The 21973-nt window shown below is 35.2% G+C and overlaps 1 protein-coding gene across 1 annotated transcript; it reads right to left on the bottom strand.

Annotated features, from left to right (window-relative positions):
• Nucleotides 1-293: 293 nt before the first annotated feature.
• On the bottom strand, nt 294-5901 carry LOC125834765 (DNA replication licensing factor MCM2). Its single transcript, XM_049513914.1, has 17 exons — nt 5593-5901; nt 5336-5514; nt 4446-4609; nt 4162-4351; nt 3815-4034; nt 3527-3734; nt 3312-3446; nt 2966-3157; nt 2695-2867; nt 2437-2625; nt 2211-2327; nt 1685-1769; nt 1445-1597; nt 1232-1357; nt 942-1124; nt 641-802; nt 294-536 (listed from the first exon to the last, which is right to left on the bottom strand). The coding sequence occupies exons 1-17, from the start codon at nt 5862-5864 to the stop codon at nt 417-419; spliced, it is 2868 nt and encodes a 955-aa protein (XP_049369871.1). The 5' UTR covers nt 5865-5901; the 3' UTR covers nt 294-416.
• Nucleotides 5902-21973: the final 16072 nt, after the last annotated feature.

The raw sequence follows: 21973 nt of genomic DNA, 5'->3' as shown, positions 1-21973 counted from the left end.
ACTTGCTCCTTTAATTTCTTTTTAAAAAGTAAAGTTGCACACTGAAAATATGAGAAACCAAAAATCAGATTTGATATCCAAATGAAGATGTCTCTATCTTAATAAAAACAAGCACCTAAAAGATCTTTGGATGATAATTATCATCTTTAACGTTGAACGAATGTTACCAAAATATTGTTAACCCAAGTATTTTTTTTTGGCTCAATTGTTAATATTAAAGGATCTTTTCACTGTTGAAACAACTTAATTGAGTTATCTGTAATACAAGTACAACAAAAAGCAAACAACAAATTTTCCTTGTAGAAGCTAAAACTGATCAAATGTTAAGAACGTCTCAGAGTTCTGCATTCATTTGTATACAATTTAAGAAAACTAGATTAACCAGCCATATGACTAAATCTGAAACAATACATAACTCATCGAGCTGGAAGGCGATGTCTTATGATACCCTGATCCTCGTACAACTCAAAGTTTGCTTTAGTAAATTCATTGCTTGAGAAAAATGCTTTGAGATCAGTCATGCCATAATCAAGTGCCTGCAATGATTTTAGAGAATGGGATGTTCATTAGGCAACGGTTGGGAGGTAACATATCATACTTCAATATCACATAAATAAAGAGGATTTCCAGTATAATTTACCTTGCTTTGTAGCTCCTCAACCTTCACATCAATATGATCTAGGTTGGCAGCAGAACCTGAAACAATTTCCTCAAACTGCAGTGCATCTTTTACAAGCCCACGTAGGAGGTGAAGAATGATAGCATTGAAATCTTTTTTGTATGTCATGTACTTTTTGAAGCTCTGCAGCAAAATTCAAAACCATTTCAAATGTCCATATCGACAACTATTACTGGGGCATATGAATATAATAATGTGATTATGTCTTATGTAGGCCTAACATGAGCTACAAAGAGGTAGAGTGCTAATAGTATTGTATTACCTTTTGCAATGCTTTTTGCACCCCAAATTTCTGGGTTGATATAAATGAATCCAGAAGGACACGAATTGCCATATCCACATCTTCTTGAGTAACATGTTGTCTAAGATGCATCCTTGCATGGGCTTCAGACATCCTTATCATCGATTCGATGTGCCTCACTGCTATGGGAATTCCTTGTCCATGCTGTACATGTAGATGGAACACATTAGACAATGTGTCATTGCTAAAAAGCTTAAGCTACCATACTTTAAATAATTTAAGAAAGAAGCTCCACTAAATGGCAATCTCACCGAAGATTCTCTCCTTAATTCAGCATAAACCTGTGTGAGCTTGTCCAAGTCCGCATCATGTAATTTTGGGAATACGTTCAACTTTGCATAAGTTAAGTACTTCTTTAGCAACTCTTGAGGAATTATCTGTGGGAAAAAGAAACTTATATAGATTTTAAAAAATAAACCATAAAGTTCAAACAAATGGTAAAAAAAATAAGCTGGAAGGGTAACCTCAGGATCAGTTGCAGCCATAGTGGCACGGGCATCATCCCGTGAATCAGTAAATGACTTCTCATCAATAGTAGCACCTTTTGCTTGTGACCTAAAATGACTATCAACAACAAACTTTGCAAGCATCTCATCAGTGACTGGATCAACCACATCCTGCACAAAACCAGTTTCCTTCAGTTTCAAAAGTTGCTGAAGGAAAAGCTAAACCAGATCGACAGGGCTCTAAAAGAATGACATTACCTTGACCACACAGAGTACATCAAATCGAGAAATGATTGGATCTGTCAATTCCACATTTTGCGTGAAATTCTTCGACGAATCATATCTACAAGGATTTAAGAGAAAAGTCACTAAACTGAAGCAGGGAAGAAATGTCAGGAAAAGACAAATTTCATAGCATAAGCAACTCAGAGGAATGACTTCCAGAAAGTATAGTGCTTGATTCTACCAAATTGTATTTGCACATTAAAACTATTGGATTCTGTGAATGTGAGGTAGCAGCTAAAGTGAGGAAATTTTATGGCAATACAACAAAAGCAAATGGAAACCTAAACCTAATGCATAGATAAAGAAAATGTAAAGAAATCCAAGATCTGGTGACCATGAAAGATGTGGAAATCCCAGCAGCTGTAATAGAGGGATTAAGCTAGATTTCCAAGATAGAGCTGGTAGCCAATTAATAGTAACATTGACTTGGAAGGAAATGTCTACAGTTAGGATCATATCATCCTATTTCTAAAAACATCAAAATTTAGTTCTCCTATACCTTCCTCCAATAGGATTTGCAGCAGCAATAACAGAACAGCGGGCCTGGAGAGATGTGACAATGCCAGCCTTCGATATGCTAATACTCTGCTGTTCCATTGCCTCATGAATACTCACTCTACACAAAACATATAAAAATAAAGAAAGGAAAGAAACATGAGAATGTTATTATCGAGCAAGCAATGTAGGGAAGACCAGCTAAAAGTGCAGATATCAGACTTGCATACCTATCCTGATCATTCATCTTATCGAACTCATCAATCAAACATATTCCTCTATCAGCCAAAACTAGTGCTCCTCCTTCGAGGGTCCATTCCCGAGTGACAGGGTCCTTGTGTACTGCTGCTGTAAGCCCTACAGCAGAAGCTCCTTTTCCAGTTGTATAGACGGCTCGTTGTCCCGTCTTCTCGACATACCTGATAGGGTTGTATGGTGATTACAGCACTCATTGATTCAAAATGAGGTCATTCTAGATTTATACTTACTTGAGGAACTGTGATTTTGCAGTGCCTGGATCACCTAGCAGGAGAATATTTATGTCTCCTCTCAGTCTGTGTTTCCCTTCAACATTTTTCTCTTGTCCCCCAAACATTGCAAGAGCTATGGCAGTCTTTATGTCTTCATGACCATAAATTGACGGGGCAATGGACTTGAATATCTGTGGAATAAAAATACACGAGAAAAGAGATAGCTAAGATAGTCTACAAATCAAAAGGACCAACTGGATTTTAAAATTGACAAGGCGCATGGGCATACTCGTTCTCCAATCCGAGGGTCTTTGGCCAGCTTTTCAATTTCTTCTTTGTCCTCCTGAGTTAGCTTGTAAGCTGAAAAGAGGTCTTGCTTTTTTGTAACATAATTTGCTTCAATCACGGTAGAAAAGACAGGAAACCCATTCTTGGTATTCAGGGACAAGTCAAAGTTGTTAGTGTAGATTCCTGTGACTTCCTGACATTAGAAAGAAGCACTGTCTGTCTTTAGCAAGGTCATTGAAAAGTTCAAAAGCATTAAAGTTCAAGAAACACTCGGTAATGCACATGCCAAAATATTCATTTAACTAGGATTAATTATCATAAACAAGCCAAAAAAGTTGAGAGTTTACTATCTCTTCTCCTGGTCGGGCACAATCAATAAGATCATTCAACAGTATCACTTCCTTGTATCTAGGAAGCCGACCAGCTGGCACAATTCCTGGGCTTTCTTGTAGTGTCAGTTTCTGATAGTTCCTGTATATTGTCTGCAAAAGATTTAGAAAGAAAATTAAGTTGTCGACTTCATAGTTCTCTTTCTATGGAAAATATACAACACAATGTTTACCTGCTCAACATTGACACTGAATGGTCCTTTTGACTGACACTCTGGGCAAGAACCAACCTTGACTTCTGAGTATGAGTTCTGGAAAAAAGGACCCAATACTGCTCCACATTTGTTACAGTCATATTTCACTTGTTGCAATTGGGGAAAGACACCAGATCGCCGGGTAACGACTCCACCAATACGAATCATGGTGTTCAAATGGATCTGCCTGCAAAGAATGACAAATTCAAGTAAGGTTTTGTTTACACTAGATGTAGTCAACCAAAGTAAGCAAGTAAGTGATATTACCTTATATTACGAATCTGATCATAAACTGGTAAGTTGGTAATCCTTACATAGACTTTCTGATGAATTTGCTTATAGTTGGGATGAAGATCAAAGACAACTTTGTTGGCAACTTCTTCCATCACTTCAAGGACGGATTGTGGTGCATCTGCCAGCCAGATGGCAATATTGGGATGGACATATATGAATTGTTTGTAATCAATCTCAAGGCTGCATTTATTAACTGCAGATGAAGGATGAACAATTTAGAGAAGATCTAAATTAATAAAAGATCTCTGTTGGAACTCGTAAAACTAAATTCATTCTTGAAAAGGTCAGCAATGACTTGACAGGTTCAGAAACTTTTTTACCTGATACCATCTCATTAATCTGTCGAAGATATTCAAAGTCCCCATGTTCATTTTTTGGATTTACATATGTGAGTAAGAATTCCTTGAACTTCGTTGCAATGAAACGCCGGACTTCATCTCTAGTTACCCATTCCCTAAGTGTTCCCTGAACCCTGTACATCTCAAACTCCCCTTCATCATTTTCATCATCCTGCATGGAAAACCCAAAGAATTGTAAGAGATATATTCAGGCAATTCAATTATGATTAGCCTTAGTATAAAGGTGTTACTGTGAAAGTACAAACCTCATAGGGATCATCATCAGTTTGATCAGTCATTGGCACATCCTGGCTGGAGTTTACTCGTTGTGATGCCCCTGGCGAACTTGGCATTGCATCAGTATCATCAAAATTCCTTCTGAAATCAGCTCTAGTCCTTTTTGATGGCCTATAGTTGTCATCATCAGTATCTGTAGCAAAATACCTGAGTGTTAGCTGGTTTGATTTCAGTCTGCTCTGAAGTCATTCTAATTAGTAAAACACATCAGTCCCAAATATTCTAAACAAGTTAAATTCATATATATCAGCTCCTACCAGAAGTTAGGCAAACCTTAAGGGTTTGGGGTTCATGAAAACACAAGTGTTCAGTGTTACAGCCGCTAAATAGTTAGAGGGGGCAATGTCATAACACCTATACACAAATATACAAATTTGAAAACATTCCATGTCTTTCTGAAACAAAAAGTTGGTCAAAGTGTCAAGACTGGGTTAGCGCTGACCCTAAACTTTTTGTAGTGGCAATAGTATAACTTAATTAAAATGTCACAACTAACTCTTGATCTAAATATATGGACTACATAAGGGAGGGGGTCCTTAAACTATCAAATGAGATTGTAAACACATCAGAAAGATTCAATCTAGAGCCACAGGGATAGAATACTAGAAATGATGCAGGAGACATCAAACTAAATAGAAATGTGAGAGTAGAATCATACCAGGATATTAGAAGGAAGAGACAAAGAGTGAGCTAGAGTAATAATAATAAAAGAGGAACAAATAACTAATGAAAGGAAAATTAAGAAATTGCATTTAACATGTAAAATAAGCACAATACAAGTATGGAATACAGGTAAATGAGTCTCAAATATCTATCAAATGAAGAAATAACACGATAAAGAGGCAAATAAAAAGCATACCTTGATCATGAAGAAGTTGAGGAAGCTTGCGGTTAGAGACATGTACATCTCTATTGTCAAGTTCCACTTCAGCAGCCTGACGATCTGCCATGATTTGATCCAGATCTCTTTCATCCACCATGGAATCATCCAATCCGAGCGACTCGTACTGGTCAGCCTCACCCATCCTCTGATAGTCACTGTAATTTCAGCAAAACTTTTAAAAATCAACGAATTGAACTGTGGAAATGTCAGAACTGAAATATCAAAATACGAACTCCAGATAATTGTCGTTGAAAAGGTCTTCTCCGTCTTCCTCTTCCATGTCAGCATCTTCTGGATCGTCTCTGATGATATCAGGATCAACAGAGGCTTCATCCTCTTCAGAGTAGTTTTGGCTAGTGTTGAAAGGAAGCTGATCGGTGTTGAATCCTACTGACGTCGGAGAATCAGGAGTAGACGGTGGATTGCCATTTCTATGATCGGAAGATGACGGAGACTCCGCCGGACGGCGGCTACCACTATCGCCGTTGGAATCTTCGCCGGTCATTTTCTCTCTGTTTCTCAATCTACTCGGGCGTTGTGCGTTGTAGGGTTTTGGAGAGGAAAAGAGATTGAGCGGCTGATTTATATATCTCGTTGTTTTGGCGGGAGAATTTGGCGCCAGAAAACTGATGTGGCCCCAAACTTAGTGGGACGATGTCGGAGGCAGGTCCAATAGGAGAGGTGGTCGACATGGTCTTGGTAGTACTATTGCCCAATAAGAGCCTCTTTGCACATAAGTTTTTTTTGAAAAATTTCATATATAGCAAACAAATTTAATGAAATAACGCTCTATAGGTATAGAGTTTATATAATTATATTTCATGAGCATAGTTTAGTTTGCTATGAAGCATTAATTTTGTAGATAATGTTTTTTTATATATAATTTATATAATATTTTATTTTTTAAATAAATGGATAATGAGCGTTAAATACGTTAACAAAAATTTACATAATCCAATGATTCAAGCTAATCATCCAAATCAAATATTTTTTCAAAAAAGAGTTCTATAGCGATAGAAACATCATAACAACCTCACACGGCTGAGGATACGATTAATTAATATTTTTGTATATTCAACGCTAGGTAAGCGTTTCTTTTAAGGAAACTTCATGTTTTGAACGGCAAGAAAGTATACAGTTGATTTGTATAGTATATAATTGAAATTTTAAAAAATAAATTATTTTTGTTTTCTTCATTCTAATGGTTCGCAATTTTTTATTTTATTTTATACAAGATTAGAGAAATTGTGTATTAGCAATTCTACTCTAATTTTTCACTCGAAAAATTGAGTGACACGATTGTATATATGAAGTGTATTGATTCGACAACAAGGGTGTGCTTTAATTTGATTTAAAAAATTGTAATTTTACTATATATATATATATATATATATATATATATAAGTTATACGATTTGTATATTGTTTAATTTATAATATTGTATACATATAAGTAATTGTATAAAATTCTTATACCATGTATATTTGGAAGTAATTGTATAAAATTACTATGTCAATTGCATATGATTCGATAAAAATGGGTGTGCTTTAATTGATATTTTTTTGTGTGATATAAATGTATATATAATTGTGTAAGGTTTGTATATTGTTTATTTCATACTATTGTATATATGTAGGTATTTGTATAATTTTTTTATATTATGTATATATGTTAGTAATTGTATGAAATGATTGTATATAAATGTATCGTATATAATTACTTTCCATCCCTGGCATTCAAAAGAAAGGGGGGGAAAGGGAGAGTGTAAAGCACCCTGTAGATAAAGATCGAGAGCCTGTGGACCGGGGTTGAACCATATCCCCTTATGTTAATCGAGAGTGTGACGAAGTGAGCCGAAAATATTGTGCTGTAAATTGATGCTGTGAGGCGGAGATAGCTGCACTTCTTGTTCTTTTTTCCCTGGAATGTAAATAGTCCATGATGGAACTTGAGTAGAAAGTATTAATTTATTTCTCAGGGCAAGGGTCTAGGGTTAATGCCAATCAATAAAAAAATTGAAACAACTTCGTAAATATATCTTAGGGGTATCCCCTTTTTCCGCTTTACTTTCTTTCATCTTCCTAATTCCTCAGGTAAGCTTCATGCCAGTCTGACTAAGGTAAGAGGGGAAAACCTCATTTCATCATTCATATCTATTCGTCTTAGCCTTGCTTCGGCGATTCAATCCGACATTTCATTTCCCCTTGTGCTTGCACGTGACATCGTTTCATTGTAGTTAACTTAGCAAAACACGATGATCCACATATACGATTATACTGAGTTTCAGGCAGTATCTTTTGTCACTTATGCACGATCTTGATTTGTGTATAACATTGCACGTGGGGCATGTGTTGGTGGGTGTTTGCACATGAACTAACTCCCTATGAAAAAATGAAAATAAACAATTTCAGTTAAGTGCTATCTACAATTATATGCTTTTATACAAATATAAACTATTTGTATAGATAAAATATATTTTAATTTATATTTCCTTCGTACATAACTATAAAATTATATGTATATGAGAATGCGTATATAAATATAATACTTAAATATACAAATACCTCAAGCAATTTTGTATATACTAACTTAATATACAAATCGCTATATACATATACTTCAAGCAATTTGTATATAACTAATAAAATATACAAATATCAATATACAATTGTGATTTAAGCAAAAAATATTTACTTCAAGCAGTCTTGTATATAACTAACAAAATATACACATATCTATATAAATGTGATTTAAGCTGAAAATATGCATATACTTCATGCAATTTTGTATATAACTAACAAAATATACAAATATCTACATACAATTGTGTTTTAAGCAAATACATGATGTTCTTCGAATTTGTCCTTATATGATGAAATAGACACAACCTCCTCAGAATCATTGTCTTTGGCTTTCCTCTTACTTCCTCCTTCAACAATTTTAATGCTGCTTGCCTTGGCATTGCTAATGAATTCCCGAAGTGCAATTGGGTCATGATTTTAATCTCAACTCTTCAATAGATTTTTCTCTAGAATTTATCTAGATTTTGCCATAAATCTGCATTGACTCTAAAATCTTGAGTTAAACCGATTGAAAATGAAGGTCGATTATCAACAACTTTGACATGCAATGCCATACCTCTCGTAATCCTCTTAGATGGAGTAGAATAATCCATTTTGTTTTTGAAAAACTGCCTATTTGATAAGTAATGAGAGAATTTTGAGAAAAATATATCCAAAAACTAACAAGCATAATATATATACAATTATTGAAAAAAAGAAAAAAAAAGAGGTTCACCCACGATTTAGGAGGTTACCTGCAAAAAGTGAAAACATGATTGGAGGGAGAAAGTGAAATTCAAATTTCAAATTGGAAGTGGAAGAGTGATTTTAGGAGAAAAATCGAGAATGAGAATAGGAGAGATAAATTTGATTTTGTATAAACTCATATACAAAAGTTGATGAAGGCTTTGTTGGTCCGGTATACAAAGAGGTGGTGAGTCCCATTATTAATGGAAAAAAAACTGAAACTGTATTTACTAACAAAATTCAACTATACCCTCATTTGTTAACATCCTTTAAAAGGTGTAACGTCGCGGTGACTCAATAAATAAATAATTTTAAAAGAATTAAAGAATTTAAAAGGGGAAGGGAAATTGTAAAAGGGTTTAAAGGGGGTCGCCACCTAATATTAGGAAAAACTAGAAAACTAATTAATTAATTAGCTTAAAAGAATGTCTACGAAACCAATAGATTTTAGGTAAGAGTTTAAGTTATTCCGAAGGGAATGTATTAGGCATCCTTCGAAATCCACAACTGTGATCCCGACTGAATTTATTTTTTCAAATTGAGGAGGAGATAAAAATAATATACAAGTATTATAAACATGCGATATACACAAATAATAAAACAAAACAATAATATAAGAAAGAACCTAAGGTTTTCCTAAAGTTAAAATATACACAGTAATGAAATTCGAGTACCTTCCTCAGAAAGTAACTCCGGGTACATGTAAAGAGACTTAGTAAAAGTGTTAGTAAAAAATAAATATGAATCAAAATAAATGAATCAAATAATAACTCAAAAATAAAAATCCGTCTTATGAACATGAGACGCTTTGAAAATTGACGTTAATTTCTTCATCAACCAATTTTAACTTACAAATAATGAAAAAGTAAATTAAATTTCCATCTTTTATATTGGGGAGACCTCTAAAACCGAAGAAGAGATTTTTTCATTGGCCTATTAACAACAAAAATAGCTCAGAACTCATTAAAACAAAATATAACTAAACAACTCATACAAATAAACCAAAAATATTCAAAATTATTCGATTGGTAATATCAATCCAAGAAATGGAAACAATTAATAAAATGTTAAAGCAAGAACATCAACATAAGAACATTAATATAAGGGGCAGTGAGTAGCAAGGGACAGTGAGCAGATGAAGCAATGATACGGTCAACTCAACTCCAAAACAAGCAAATTGAAAAATGTAATAGAGCAAAATAGTGCAAATAATGTAAAATTTTAACATGTTGAAAAAGTAAAAAAAATCATCAATTAGACAAGCTTGAACAAATTTATACAAAAGCAATTATATTACCACATAAATTAATAAATAAAATAAAGGGAAAATGGTCTGAAAAATACTTTAACTTTGGCCGAAATTGCTGTTACGATACCAAACTTTATAGATGACCTTTTACCCTTGCACTATTTAATAGAGTATTTTAAAGGTATATATGTGCCTACGTGGACACATAACTATTTATAATGATGCAATTTTTATGATGTCTACGTGGGCACATATATACCTTTAAAATACACTATTAAATAGTGTAGGGGAGTAAAATGTCATTTCCAAAGTTCGGTATTATTACAACAATTTCGGTCAAAGTTCGAATATATTTCCAGACCTTTTTCCCTAAAATAAAACTATAACCACAACAAAGAAAATCAGTGGAACAATTAATCCACCCAAAAAATAATATCAAATAATTTGCAACCATAAAAATGAGGAGGGATGAAACTTAAAAAGAGAAACGATGATACATAGGTTATCGAAGAACATTGAACGCGGTCGTTTCTGGCCAACATCGTGCCTAGTTTGTGACTAATTTCGTCGGAGTTTGGGATGTAATATTGGAGTTCTTAGTTTGCAGGAGATAGTTGTCATTGTCCACTGAAGTTGGAGCCACGTCGGAATTTGTCGATTTTCGACCAAATCTGGTTGTTTTGTGAGTTTGCCGGAACTCGGGTGGTTTCAAGTGTTGTTGCCAGAGCTGTTAGTTTCTCCGGCTGTTGTTGGGGGTTTTTGTTCGTTGGAAAATGGAGTCAAACGTGTCACCCCCGAGTCTACACACTAGGAGGGACTGACACTCGAGAACCATTGATGGCCCCAAGCGAACCCTTGGCCTGACTTACTTAACTCAGCGGAAGACTCTAAGCATGATTACAAGATCAATTGAACTTACTCGAATAGCTTAATAATATAACTTAGAATGTTAGAAGAATTAAACATTCAAATTGGCCAAAATAGCAACCCATGTCTTAACATAAGATAAAATGAGAAGACTAAAGAACTAATAACCGACTGTCTATGAAGCCTCTAAAACAAAGAGGGATGTAGGGATAGGACCCCCGATCATCCTAACATCTGAAAGACTAGAAAGCAAATAAAGGAGTCCTCCGAATGCAATGAGGCTCACCACAGACTCTGAGTGCTCAAGCTGGATCAACGAGACATTGGATGCTGATCCTGGTTACCTATGTCTGCATCATAAGACGATGCAGGCCAACTAGCATCAGTACATTGAATGTACGAGTAGGCGAGTTGGAATGCTAAACAAATACAAAGGCTTGAAAAGATTCTGAAAGAAACACTTACCTTGGCTCTTCTCAACTCATGAATAACTTAACTCAGAATAAAGCAATGAACATATGTAGTATATGAAAAAGCTTTATAAAATAGTAAAAACAATTTAGTTCGTTAAAGAAAATGCAGTAACAAACTCAACTTTATTCATATAATAAAATAATACAGTTTCTGTGGGAGATTCTTTAACCGACAACCACCACTATGAGCCTAAGTAATGATACAACGTCTTGCTAACGCTGCCAGAACTGTCCTATACTTTGCGGTCATATAGAGCGCTTAACTTAGTGGATCCACTAGAGTAACTTATGTGATCATCTAAAAAGTATGACCCATTAATACCCATGATGACAACATGGTTTATGGAGACTTGAGTTAATATGAACTCGCATCCCCATATCAGTGCTCAATACTACTCCCAAAAATATACTTAGCTCATATGTTTAAAAACATAACTCTTTCTTTAGTTTGAGATAATTACTCAAAGCTTAGCCCAAAGGCTCTCTTGGAATCGATGTTCCCTTTTCTTGCTCAAATGTGAAAACATTTATAAACTTCTTTGGGAATACTTAGTTCCCTAATAGCTTTTTGAGAAATGAACTCTAACTCTTTACTCTTTGCTTAACTTGAAAACTTGAGTCTTAAAATCAATTTAAAACATTGTTAAAGACTCTTGAAAACTTTAAGAAACTTTGCTTTGACTTGCTTCTTAACTTCTAGACTTGACTCTTAACTTCTTTGACTTTGATCTTAACTTTCCTTGAATTGGATTATGAATTCAAGGTTCATGATCGTATGTTTATGGATGATTTCATGATGTTTAGATGTACCTTAGAGTGTTAGAATCAACTAGGAAACATAGGTACATTACTTAGAAACTTGTACGAAAAGATGGGGGAAGAATGGGGTGAACTGGAGTCCTTGGCGCTCTGAGAGGCGTGGGGCGCCAGGCCCCAAACTTCAGAGGACAAGTTGGGGTGTGCTGGTTGGTGCGGCGCCCTAAGGGGTAAACTTCAGAGACTCTTTTTGGGCCCGCTGGCTGGCGCGATGCCCCACCCTTTTCCCCAGAAAATTCTGACTTTTCTCGTTCATTTTTCATCTCTAAACCCTCTAAACTTCCATAGTTCTTTCCCCAAACACTTAGGATCATTATTACCCTCAATATCCAATAGATTTTACTCGACAAACAGCCTGGAAACACGAATCAAATCAACACTAGGCATTCAACAATCAACCAATAAGAATTCAACAATGTTCTTCAAGAACTTTACTTTCTTAACATTCAATCAACTCCAATTTTGTTGAATTGAAACAAGTTTGGCTTGTGGGTGAACCAACCCAACACTATGTGATCTCACATACCTTGTAGGTATCACCCCCGATGAAATCCACACACAAAGCTTGAACATTTCTTGGCGATTCTTGATTTCTCTTCTCTTTTCTCCTCCTTTCTCTTTTCTCCAAGCCCTAGCGTGAACTCTAACTTTTCTAAACTGACCAAAAATCTTGTTTTACCCCAATTAACTCTTTAAATGAATTAAAATAATTAGGTAAGGAAAAGACTAATTTACCCTTCCAAAACCCGAATTAGACTTTCCTTAATCCAACAACCCAACTTCCAAAGGGAATAACTTACTCATACGAACTCGGAATCACGCAAACTCAGCGGCGTTGGAAAGATCATTCCAAGATCTTTCCAACCATATCTAGAACTACACCTAAATCATCCTGAGCTAAGAGTTATCACTTTTGAAGTTGACCAAAAACTCACTTTAACTTAAATTTTTTTCCAGATTTTCTTATACTTTCCAAAAATGACTATTTCCAGATTTTAAACTTCTTTCTAGTTGTGAGATGTTACAAAACGGATGGGGTTTTAGGGGTTTATTTCGTCGAAATGAAGAAAAAAGATGTGTTTGGATGGTTGTTTTTTCGCTGCTCAGTCGTGTGTGTGGTTGTGATCTGTAACTCGCTGGTGGTTCACTAGTGGTGCGAATGAGGGCTTTTGGTGGTGTTCTGGCGGTGTGGGTCTGTTTCTAGTGGTGAAATGGTGAAGGAAAAATGCTGAGTTTGGTAGAGGACTAGTGGGGTTTGAGGTGGTGGAGGCTGGTGGTGGCTTAGTTGTTGTTGCTGGAAAAGGGGGAGAACAACGAGGAAATGAGTGGTTTGACCAGTGGGGTTTGCGTGGGTGGTGACGGGTCGGAGCTCCGAAGAATTTGTAGCCAGAGAAAAGATAATGAATTGTAGAAAAATAAACTAAAAATATTTGAAATTACACCCCAATTCTAAAATTTATTTACCACCACCAGCTTAATGACCAAGTAATTATTTAAATAGAAAATTGATAACCGACTTAGTACAATACCATTATCTTAAAATCGTGGGCCAGAATCACTGGTTATTAAAATATCTGTGTATACATATCTTATTCGTATTTAATAGTATTTCTAGACTGTACTAAAAACACAAAAATGGATATTGATAAAAGTTACAAATAATGAGTATTAACAACTGCAATGAATAAAATGAATGACATGTAAAAAAATGCAATTAAAAAAATTTATAATTTAATAAAATCGAACAAATATTCACAACATATCCAAATGATTGTCACAAAAAATAACATCATAAAAATTAACCGATAAATTTTTATTTTCAAAAAAATAAGGATAATTATAAAAAAATTGCATTAAAATAGTAAAACATGTATTTTGAACTATTTAATGAATAAAATACTTAAAAGTATTAGCATTAAAAATATTAGACCAAAATTTGGTGTCAACAACATTAACTAATAACCTAGTGATGTTTGCCAACTCGCATAATTTTCCCGTTTTAGCTTGGATAAATTACGCTCTATATTTATTTTGAATATATTTATGTTAAGTAGTTTATATTTTATGTACAAACTTAACTTATATATAATAATATGTACATTTATATATTTTTATCAATTAGTATATATTTTATATAGGGTTGATACATTATATAAAAAAAATTTTCTCCACGTATAATCTTATATATTGAACAACGTGACGTAAATATTTTGGAGTAAACATTGTACTCCAAACATTAAGTAAATGCTTCTTTGTTACTGACATGGACTAGTCTATAAACTCCTTGTCTAGATGAATGTTTTTCCCACAACATTGTAGAGACAAGTGGTCCACAACAACTTCATAAGATACCTTTTTTTAAAAATTTTGATGTCCTTCATATGGCTTGTTTAGGCAATATATTTAAAATGACTAGACCCTTGATTAAATATATATACACTTATTTCATCCATAATTATCATTTTTGTTGCACAAACTTCACATACACCTTACATATTGCAATCTTGTTCCAAGTTTGAATATGAAGTAGGTTTAGCCCACATCTCCCATCATTTCAATCATAACTTTAATTTCCAAATATTTTCAAAATGATGTTTGAATAAAAGACAATGATCAAAAACACATTTAATGCATAATTTTTTTGCAAGTTTCACGACTAGACAATTAGGTGTTTATATTTGTTCGCAAATTTTTTTCGTAGTGTTGAAAATTAAATGCAAGAAAAATAAATAAAAGAAAATTTTGATTTTTATTGATGAATCTTGTGAATACAATTCAGTTGTTCTCTTGATTCTTTTCTCCTAAACTTCTCCAAGATTTCGAGGACCTTTAGTAACATACTTCTCTAATTGTTGGATGATGTAGACCTTCTTGAGATGTGATTGATCTTCACGAACGTCGGAAAGCACTTGGCCGTTTCAAGTCGATCTCCGAAAAGAACTCCGTTGACCACTCATTTGAAGAGTTATGTAGTTGGTTTTGTAGCTTTCTCTAATGCTTGCAGAATAATCTTTGTTAAATAGGTTTCTTCGAATTCCCTTAGAATGTCATGTCTATCCCTTATTTATAGTTGTTGGGTGTGGACAATGTTTCTTATGATTGGCCAAAGGATGTCATTTTGACACTTGACGGATTGTGATTGATTCTTGCATTTGACTAGGACTACCACCTAATTTGGACACGTGACGTCACCTTGTTGGTCTTGGAAGCCCAATCACTGTGACACGTGGCATGGGTTTGGGCTTCAAGGTAGAATAAACCTTGGACTTGAACTCAATAAAGTGGACTTAATTATTTGTAAAGCCCAAATTATTTATTCAACCCAAATGCACATGGATCTAATTCAAACTTCGTGTGAATTTTAATCCAATAAAATTTATCTGTCTACAAATTCCCCTTACTTAGGGACTTGTCAACGTGTAGACTTTCTGAAACTTGACGACGAGACTTGAAGTTTTCATGAATGTGTTTTCATATTTTAGACTTGTTGACGTGTAGGCTTGCCGAATTCAACGATGAGAGTTGAAGTCTTTATGAATGTGTTTTCATTTTTGAGACTTGTCGATGTGTTGGCTTGCCAAATTTGACGATGAGGGTTGAAGTCTTTATGAATCTGTTTTCATTTTTGAGACTTCTCAACGTGTAGACTTGTCGAACTTGACGACGAAAGTTAAAATGTTAATGAATGTATTTTTATTAAACTTCAAAAGTATTTGTTTTTTGTCGTCACATTCTAACTAGACCACTACAAATGATTTGTTTGCAGTCATCCCAATTTTTTTTAAAACACTCTTGCTCAACAACAACTTGGCCCTTCTATATTGATTTGAAATAGATGGGTCTAGTGAGTGATAACATTTTTTCATCTGATCTTTGTAGAAAGGAATCAGAAAACAAGAAAATTGATTAAATTTTAGAACGAAATAAAAAGAATATTAACTTTCCGTTAGTATCCTGTCACGACCCAGGGTACCCCCTAGATGTAACAAGGCACATAAAACCCCGAAAGGCTCCAAGTAAGCCACTTAGCATATCATATCATACGTAATAGAATAATCAGAGTAAAAATACATTTCAAGTCTAAAAATTTCATTTAAAGAAAAGCGGAAGTCTAGACTCTAAGTCTCAACATAGCCATCTATTACAATGGTAGAATAAGAAAGGGGTCACATCCCATACAACATAGTCTGAAAATTAAATGCAAGAAAAGAACGAGAAAGAGATAACATCCGTCCTCGAATCATGAGGACTCACCAACAAGTTAGGAGAATGAATCCAAGATTTTAGCCACAACGATTAGCACCTTCAGAAACGGACCCTACACTTGAAGAAAATGTAGGAAAAGTAGGCGTTAGTACAAAAAATGCACTACGTATGATAGCCATGCATAAAAACATTGAAACATGCTAAAAGGGACATATTAGTGGAATGCATGCAATTTTACTAAGTTTGAACATCATCATGAAAATAGTGAAAAAGCATAAGTCATAAACATAGTCAACATATAAATCATCATAACATAAGAGAAACATATCATAAATACTCTCAAAGCATACTTGTGCAATGCATGAGTAAGACCCTATAAATCTCGCCCACACTAAGTAAGCTTATTGATTAACTATAGTTCATATTTCATGTTCTTGTTATATTGTTGTCATGGTGGGATTAAGCCTTAACCCACATAGACCATGTGAGCTAACATGGAATCTGGTGTCTACCCCACACCGAAAAGGGGTTGCTCTACTTGCCTAATGTAGAATCATACTCTTAGCTTAGGTGGATCCACTAGCTAAATACCTATGAGGGCACATAGTTTATGGGATAAGCAGATTGCTCCTATAAACCCGGACTCAACTAGCGTAGAAGGTTTCCATCTCATGAGAGAAACTAGCGTAAAAGGAACCCATTGGAAAGCCGGACTCAACTAGCGTAAAACTTTCATCTCATATTCAATATCCACTCGATGCTAAATATTAATTCCCATGGAGTTCATATTAAGTCTTGACTTAAGTTCATATTCATGGAAAAATGTCATGACACTGAATCCAACATAATTTATAAGATAGCTCATTAGATCATGCATGAGAATAACCTTTCACCGTCCATGTCTACATATAGATTCTATTGGTGAGAAAGCCTTTCGACCCTAGAATCATTGCATAGTGAGAAAACCTTTCACATCATATCCTATTCATGCATAAGTGTGTATATGAGAATAACCTTTCAACAACACAACAACTAGATCATGATCATATTCACTTTACTCTCAAAGTGTTCTTAAAACATATACTAAACTTCATAATTCATGCATAATATCATAATTTTCCTTTCAAGGATAAAAGGCCATATTTAATCAACACATCTAGAATTCACTACATTAGACATGAATATTAACATAATTCAAGTAACCCAATTACTACAAGTATAATCTCATAATATCCTTCTTTCATCCACAAATCCACATCACAAGATCATAATTTGGGAAATATGGGGATTTCAACATAAAAACCATAATAAATCATCAATTCAATCATAACATAAAGTAATTCAAGCATTAGAATCATTTTTGAAAGGAACCCATGATTTTGGAATCAAACCCTAGCTTTTGGGGATTTCTATCTTTGAAATTGGGGTTTTGAAGGGGCTCCATGGATGAAAGCTATACATGAATGAAGGACTACCTTACCTTAGCAATGAAATCCAATGAATTTGAGAAGAAAACCTTGCTCCTTCAACCCTAGCTCCACCTTCCTTCTTCTTCTTCCTTGAAGTTCTAGAGAGAGAATTTTCTTTTGAGAGGATGAAGTTTTGGGACTAGTTTTGGGTTTTAGAAATAATGAGGTAATTGACTTAGTTTAGTGAATTAAAATCCTTATATAGGTGATCTAATTTAGCCTAAAATGACCTCACTTAGTTATTAATTAAAACTGGAAAACCCCAAAGTGCCCCTAACTTAACTACCAAAAAGCAGTTCCAGGTCTCACACACGCCCCTCATCGACGGACCGTGGTTGGACCAACGACCCTTCCTGGTGAAATGTGGGTCAGAGTTTAGAGGGTTTGTTTTCAGGGCTTGATCTACAACCCCTCAAAGATGGACCGTGGTTGGACCCACGACCCATGTTGGTGAAGCGTATGTCAGGGTTCAAAGAGCCTCATTTGCAGGCTTGACCTACGGTCCCGCACCCACGGTCGTGGACTGACCAACGGGGTGTAGTTCCCTTTCGTTGGTCACTGTCCAGGCATATTCTAGGGGTCCTCCTCAAGGACCCATGGTCGGTCCTTGGGGTCGTACCTTGACGTTCCAACACGAAACCCTTTATTTTTTAGTAGGGGGAGTTATATTTATGACTCTAACCCTCATGTTAAGCTCTAGTTTAGCCTACTAGTTTTTGGGGTGTTTCATATCCAATCTAAATTAAAGTATTCTTCTTTCCTTAATTCTTTGGTTCCTCCTTTCCATATTGGTGCAGTTTAAAAAATGGGCGGTGAATCAATCAATCCAAATCAAATTTTCTCCTTCCAAATTCACCTTAACATTCCTTGTGAGAGGATTAGAAATCTTTTACAAGAATATCTATATAATCCTGTCAAATGTACAAAGGATTTTCATCACACAAAATTTCAATCATTGCAAAGACAAGTTGTCAGAGTGTGTTTAAGTGTTCAACTGTGATGCCGCTTGATTTTATTAAACCGAGAGACGTAACCTCCATCATATCTCAAAAACTTTGAGCAAAAGTACTCTTGGTACTTTCATAGGTAACTTTAAATCTTGTTTAGGAGTAGAGTAACCCATTTTGATGGTTCAGCTTGGCGTGTCTGTCAAATTCATATCTCATTGTAGAAAAAATGAAATCGCAAGCTATTTGATTTTCCCGAAACTAGAAACATGGAACTTCAACATAGCAAAGATTCGCATCTAAACTTCTCTTCCATTGCTATAGTTTTGATTTTCAATATTGAACCTGACCATTAGATTTGTGTGTGAGTAGTGTAAAATTCATATCTCATTGTATAAAAATCGAAATCTCAAGGCGTTTGACTTTTCCACAATTAGAAACATGGAACTTCAACATAGAAAAGATTTGTAGCCAATTTCCTCTATAATTGCCACACTTATGATTTTTTTTCATATTGAACCCATTTTTGATGGTCAGATTTGTGCGTCTATAGTGTAAAATTCATATCTCATTGTAAAAAAATCGAAATTGCAAGACGTGTGACTTTTCTGGAACTAGAAACATGCAACATAATGTAGGAAAGATTTGTAGCCAAATTCTTCTTACATTGCTACGGGATTGATATTTAATGTTGAACTCAACTTTTAATTTTGTCTTTTGATTTCTCCAATGGCGTTTTCGCCAAAGTAACTTTTTTTTTTCTTTTCAGAGCCACATTTTATAATGTTTATTTCCAGCAGTGGCAATGGATTTTAGTGACCGAGAGGTGTCATACCCTTGACTTAAGATTATAGATAATAAGCATTATTGGCATGCCAAATTTCTCGTCTTAATAGTTCATCTTCCAATCATTGGCCCGTTTCCATTTGTTAGAAAACTGTTGGACACTTCTCATCATTTCCCAGAGTGGTCTTCAACAGAAATGAATGACGTCATAGACTATTTCTCTAACGAAGTCACAGTTGAAAAAGTTCTCCTTTTAAAGTCTGCAACTCATCACAATATTGTCGTTCCATCGTTTTTCGTCGTGATGAGAATCTTAGAAGTTGAAGTGTTCCTTCTTTTGGGTTTGGTGAGGTTCGCTAAACGTTTGACTATTAGCAGTGGGTAGAATATGTGCTTGCCCGGTGCAAGTAGACTTTGGACAACATTAATAGTTATGATACTATCTTTGCTTTAATGTTCACATATGACCATAACGAAATTTTCTCCAGGGTTTTTACGAGAATTGGCGTCCGTCCACCAATGCCATTTCTACCTTCGTCGGAGAGTTATCTATATCTTTATGGGATTTGAGAACCATTGGAGGCCATCCTGTTCACGGGTCCTTTTATGATGAATTTATACCCTCGGTGAAGGAGTTGACACATGTAGATGACCAATGGAAGTCTTTTTTCCCAAGAAGCTGCTCCTACTTGTTTTCGACGTTCTATCGACTTACCGAATGTGTCATCAAAAATGTCTCTTTTTAAGAATGGACAAAGTTCTGGTTTAGAGGACCGAGAAACTATATTGAGCCTTCACCAAGGACTTCTAAGAATCGTTTGAAGCCAAGGATGAATCATGATCCTTCTGGAAATATTGATATGAGTTTTCTTTACCACAAATTGAAGAGGAGAAAGCTCTTTTTGTCGAGCTACGAGTGGAATAATCACTTAGAGATGAGACTTATCTGGCAAGTTTTCTCGCATGTTGGATATGCAAGTTTGTGCTTCCTAATAAGAAAGCTGATTGTGTTCGTGCTAGTGTCTTTAAAGGTGCAATCTTGATGGCTCATGGGGAAAAATTTTCCTTGGCGGTTCCGGTCCTTGCAACCTCTTAATTATGTATATGGATGGATAAGTGAGTATTATTAGACCTACTACCGTGTTACCTGCCCCAACGAGATGTGCAAATGTGGCAAATTTCTAGAGAAAAGATGGGAAAATCTTTTGACCTTGTTGACGCTCACAAGTTATTTCATTAAGTGAATGTGCATAACCTCCATAATTTGGCCATGCTACAAGGAAAATAGATACATTTTGATGATAGAGGAAAACTATCCAATTCGTGAAGCGATTTCCTTATAGGCCTTTGTTCAAGTTTTTTCACTTTGAGGTAGGATGATGATATGATTGTGGAGCCTTATCGCCCTCACAGATTTAGTCAAAAAATTGGGTATTATAAAGATGTCCTGGTGCACTCATAGAGCACCATTATGATGGTTGACTGCTAGATATGGTGCAACTATACGATTCATTAGTTCATCTTGCAAGCTCTTCGAATATCATTATCATACCAATGCATCTATCCAATAAGGGGTTTCTAATGACTTTTGAGTATTCAGACTGGTGTCCATCCCATCGAGAGACTCTGCTAAGACGAAGTACTCACATATTTTTGAGAGGTCTGAGAAAGGATGATGCTTTCTTATCAACCAAAGGAGACTAACTTCAAGAAAAGCTTCCTTACTTTTCAAAGTACAAGGTGACACCAAATATCCCTCCGCAATCTATCAAAGTCATTTTGAAGTATAAAAATTTGAAGGGAAAGGCTACACATGTGAATGATGGAGTTAAGATTCCTTCACAGACTCTCAAGGCAGCCAACAACACTGATTTTGAGGTGATCGACACAACTCTGAAAAGGAAGAAACCTTCCAGTTCATTGGATAAGAGTGTTGAAAAGTCACTAGGCATTGCACCATTTTGTAGCAACACGTCAAAAGCGTCTATTTTACTGCATGAGATTGACATCAATACTAGTGTAGCCTCTAGATCCAACACGAGCAATGTTAACCAAGAGCAACATTGGAAGTGTTTGAACAAAAAACCTAAGGACTTGAACAATCAACATAGTGAGTTCGCTGAATTGGATACCATTAGTATAGATACTGTGATCTTTGAAGAGGTGCTGCTGATTCTAAATGCCCTTGAGTGAATTGACATATCAGGTAAAAGTCATTTCTTGTATATTTCTCTAAACTTTCCCTTTTTAATTTAATATTAACTCCATTTTTTCAAAATTGTTTAGTTGGGTTTTGGGAACATCTCTAGTGATGTAGATGTATTTGAAGATTGTATCACAAGTACGAACCCTCTCAATGAGCCTCATCGGTATACCCGGTGGGTCATGAGCCTCACTGGAGCTAGTGGCATCAGATGCTGAGGCTGGTACCCTGCTAGAACTTGAGCCGGAATGCGACTCTGAGCCAGATCAATTATGAGTCTCTCGATTGTT

This window comes from Solanum verrucosum, unplaced genomic scaffold (genome assembly GCF_900185275.1).
Source record: "Solanum verrucosum unplaced genomic scaffold, falcon-dt-bn FXZP01000073.1, whole genome shotgun sequence".
In the NCBI taxonomy this organism is placed as follows: domain Eukaryota; kingdom Viridiplantae; phylum Streptophyta; class Magnoliopsida; order Solanales; family Solanaceae; genus Solanum; species Solanum verrucosum.
This window is presented reverse-complemented; position numbering and strand designations above follow the sequence as displayed.

What these genes read in the sequence shown, in the direction of transcription:
- LOC125834765 (XM_049513914.1), bottom strand. Translation starts at nt 5,864, where the DNA reads ATGACCGGCGAAGATTCCAACGGCGATAGTGGTAGCCGCCGTCCGGCG. An exon ending in TCAACTTCTTCATGATCAAG is followed by an intron (nt 4,610 to 5,335) that starts GTATGCTTTTTA and finishes ATTTTGCTACAG; the next exon opens with ATACTGATGATGACAACTAT. An exon ending in ATGTACTCTGTGTGGTCAAG is followed by an intron (nt 1,598 to 1,684) that starts GTAATGTCATTC and finishes GGTTTTGTGCAG; the next exon opens with GATGTGGTTGATCCAGTCAC.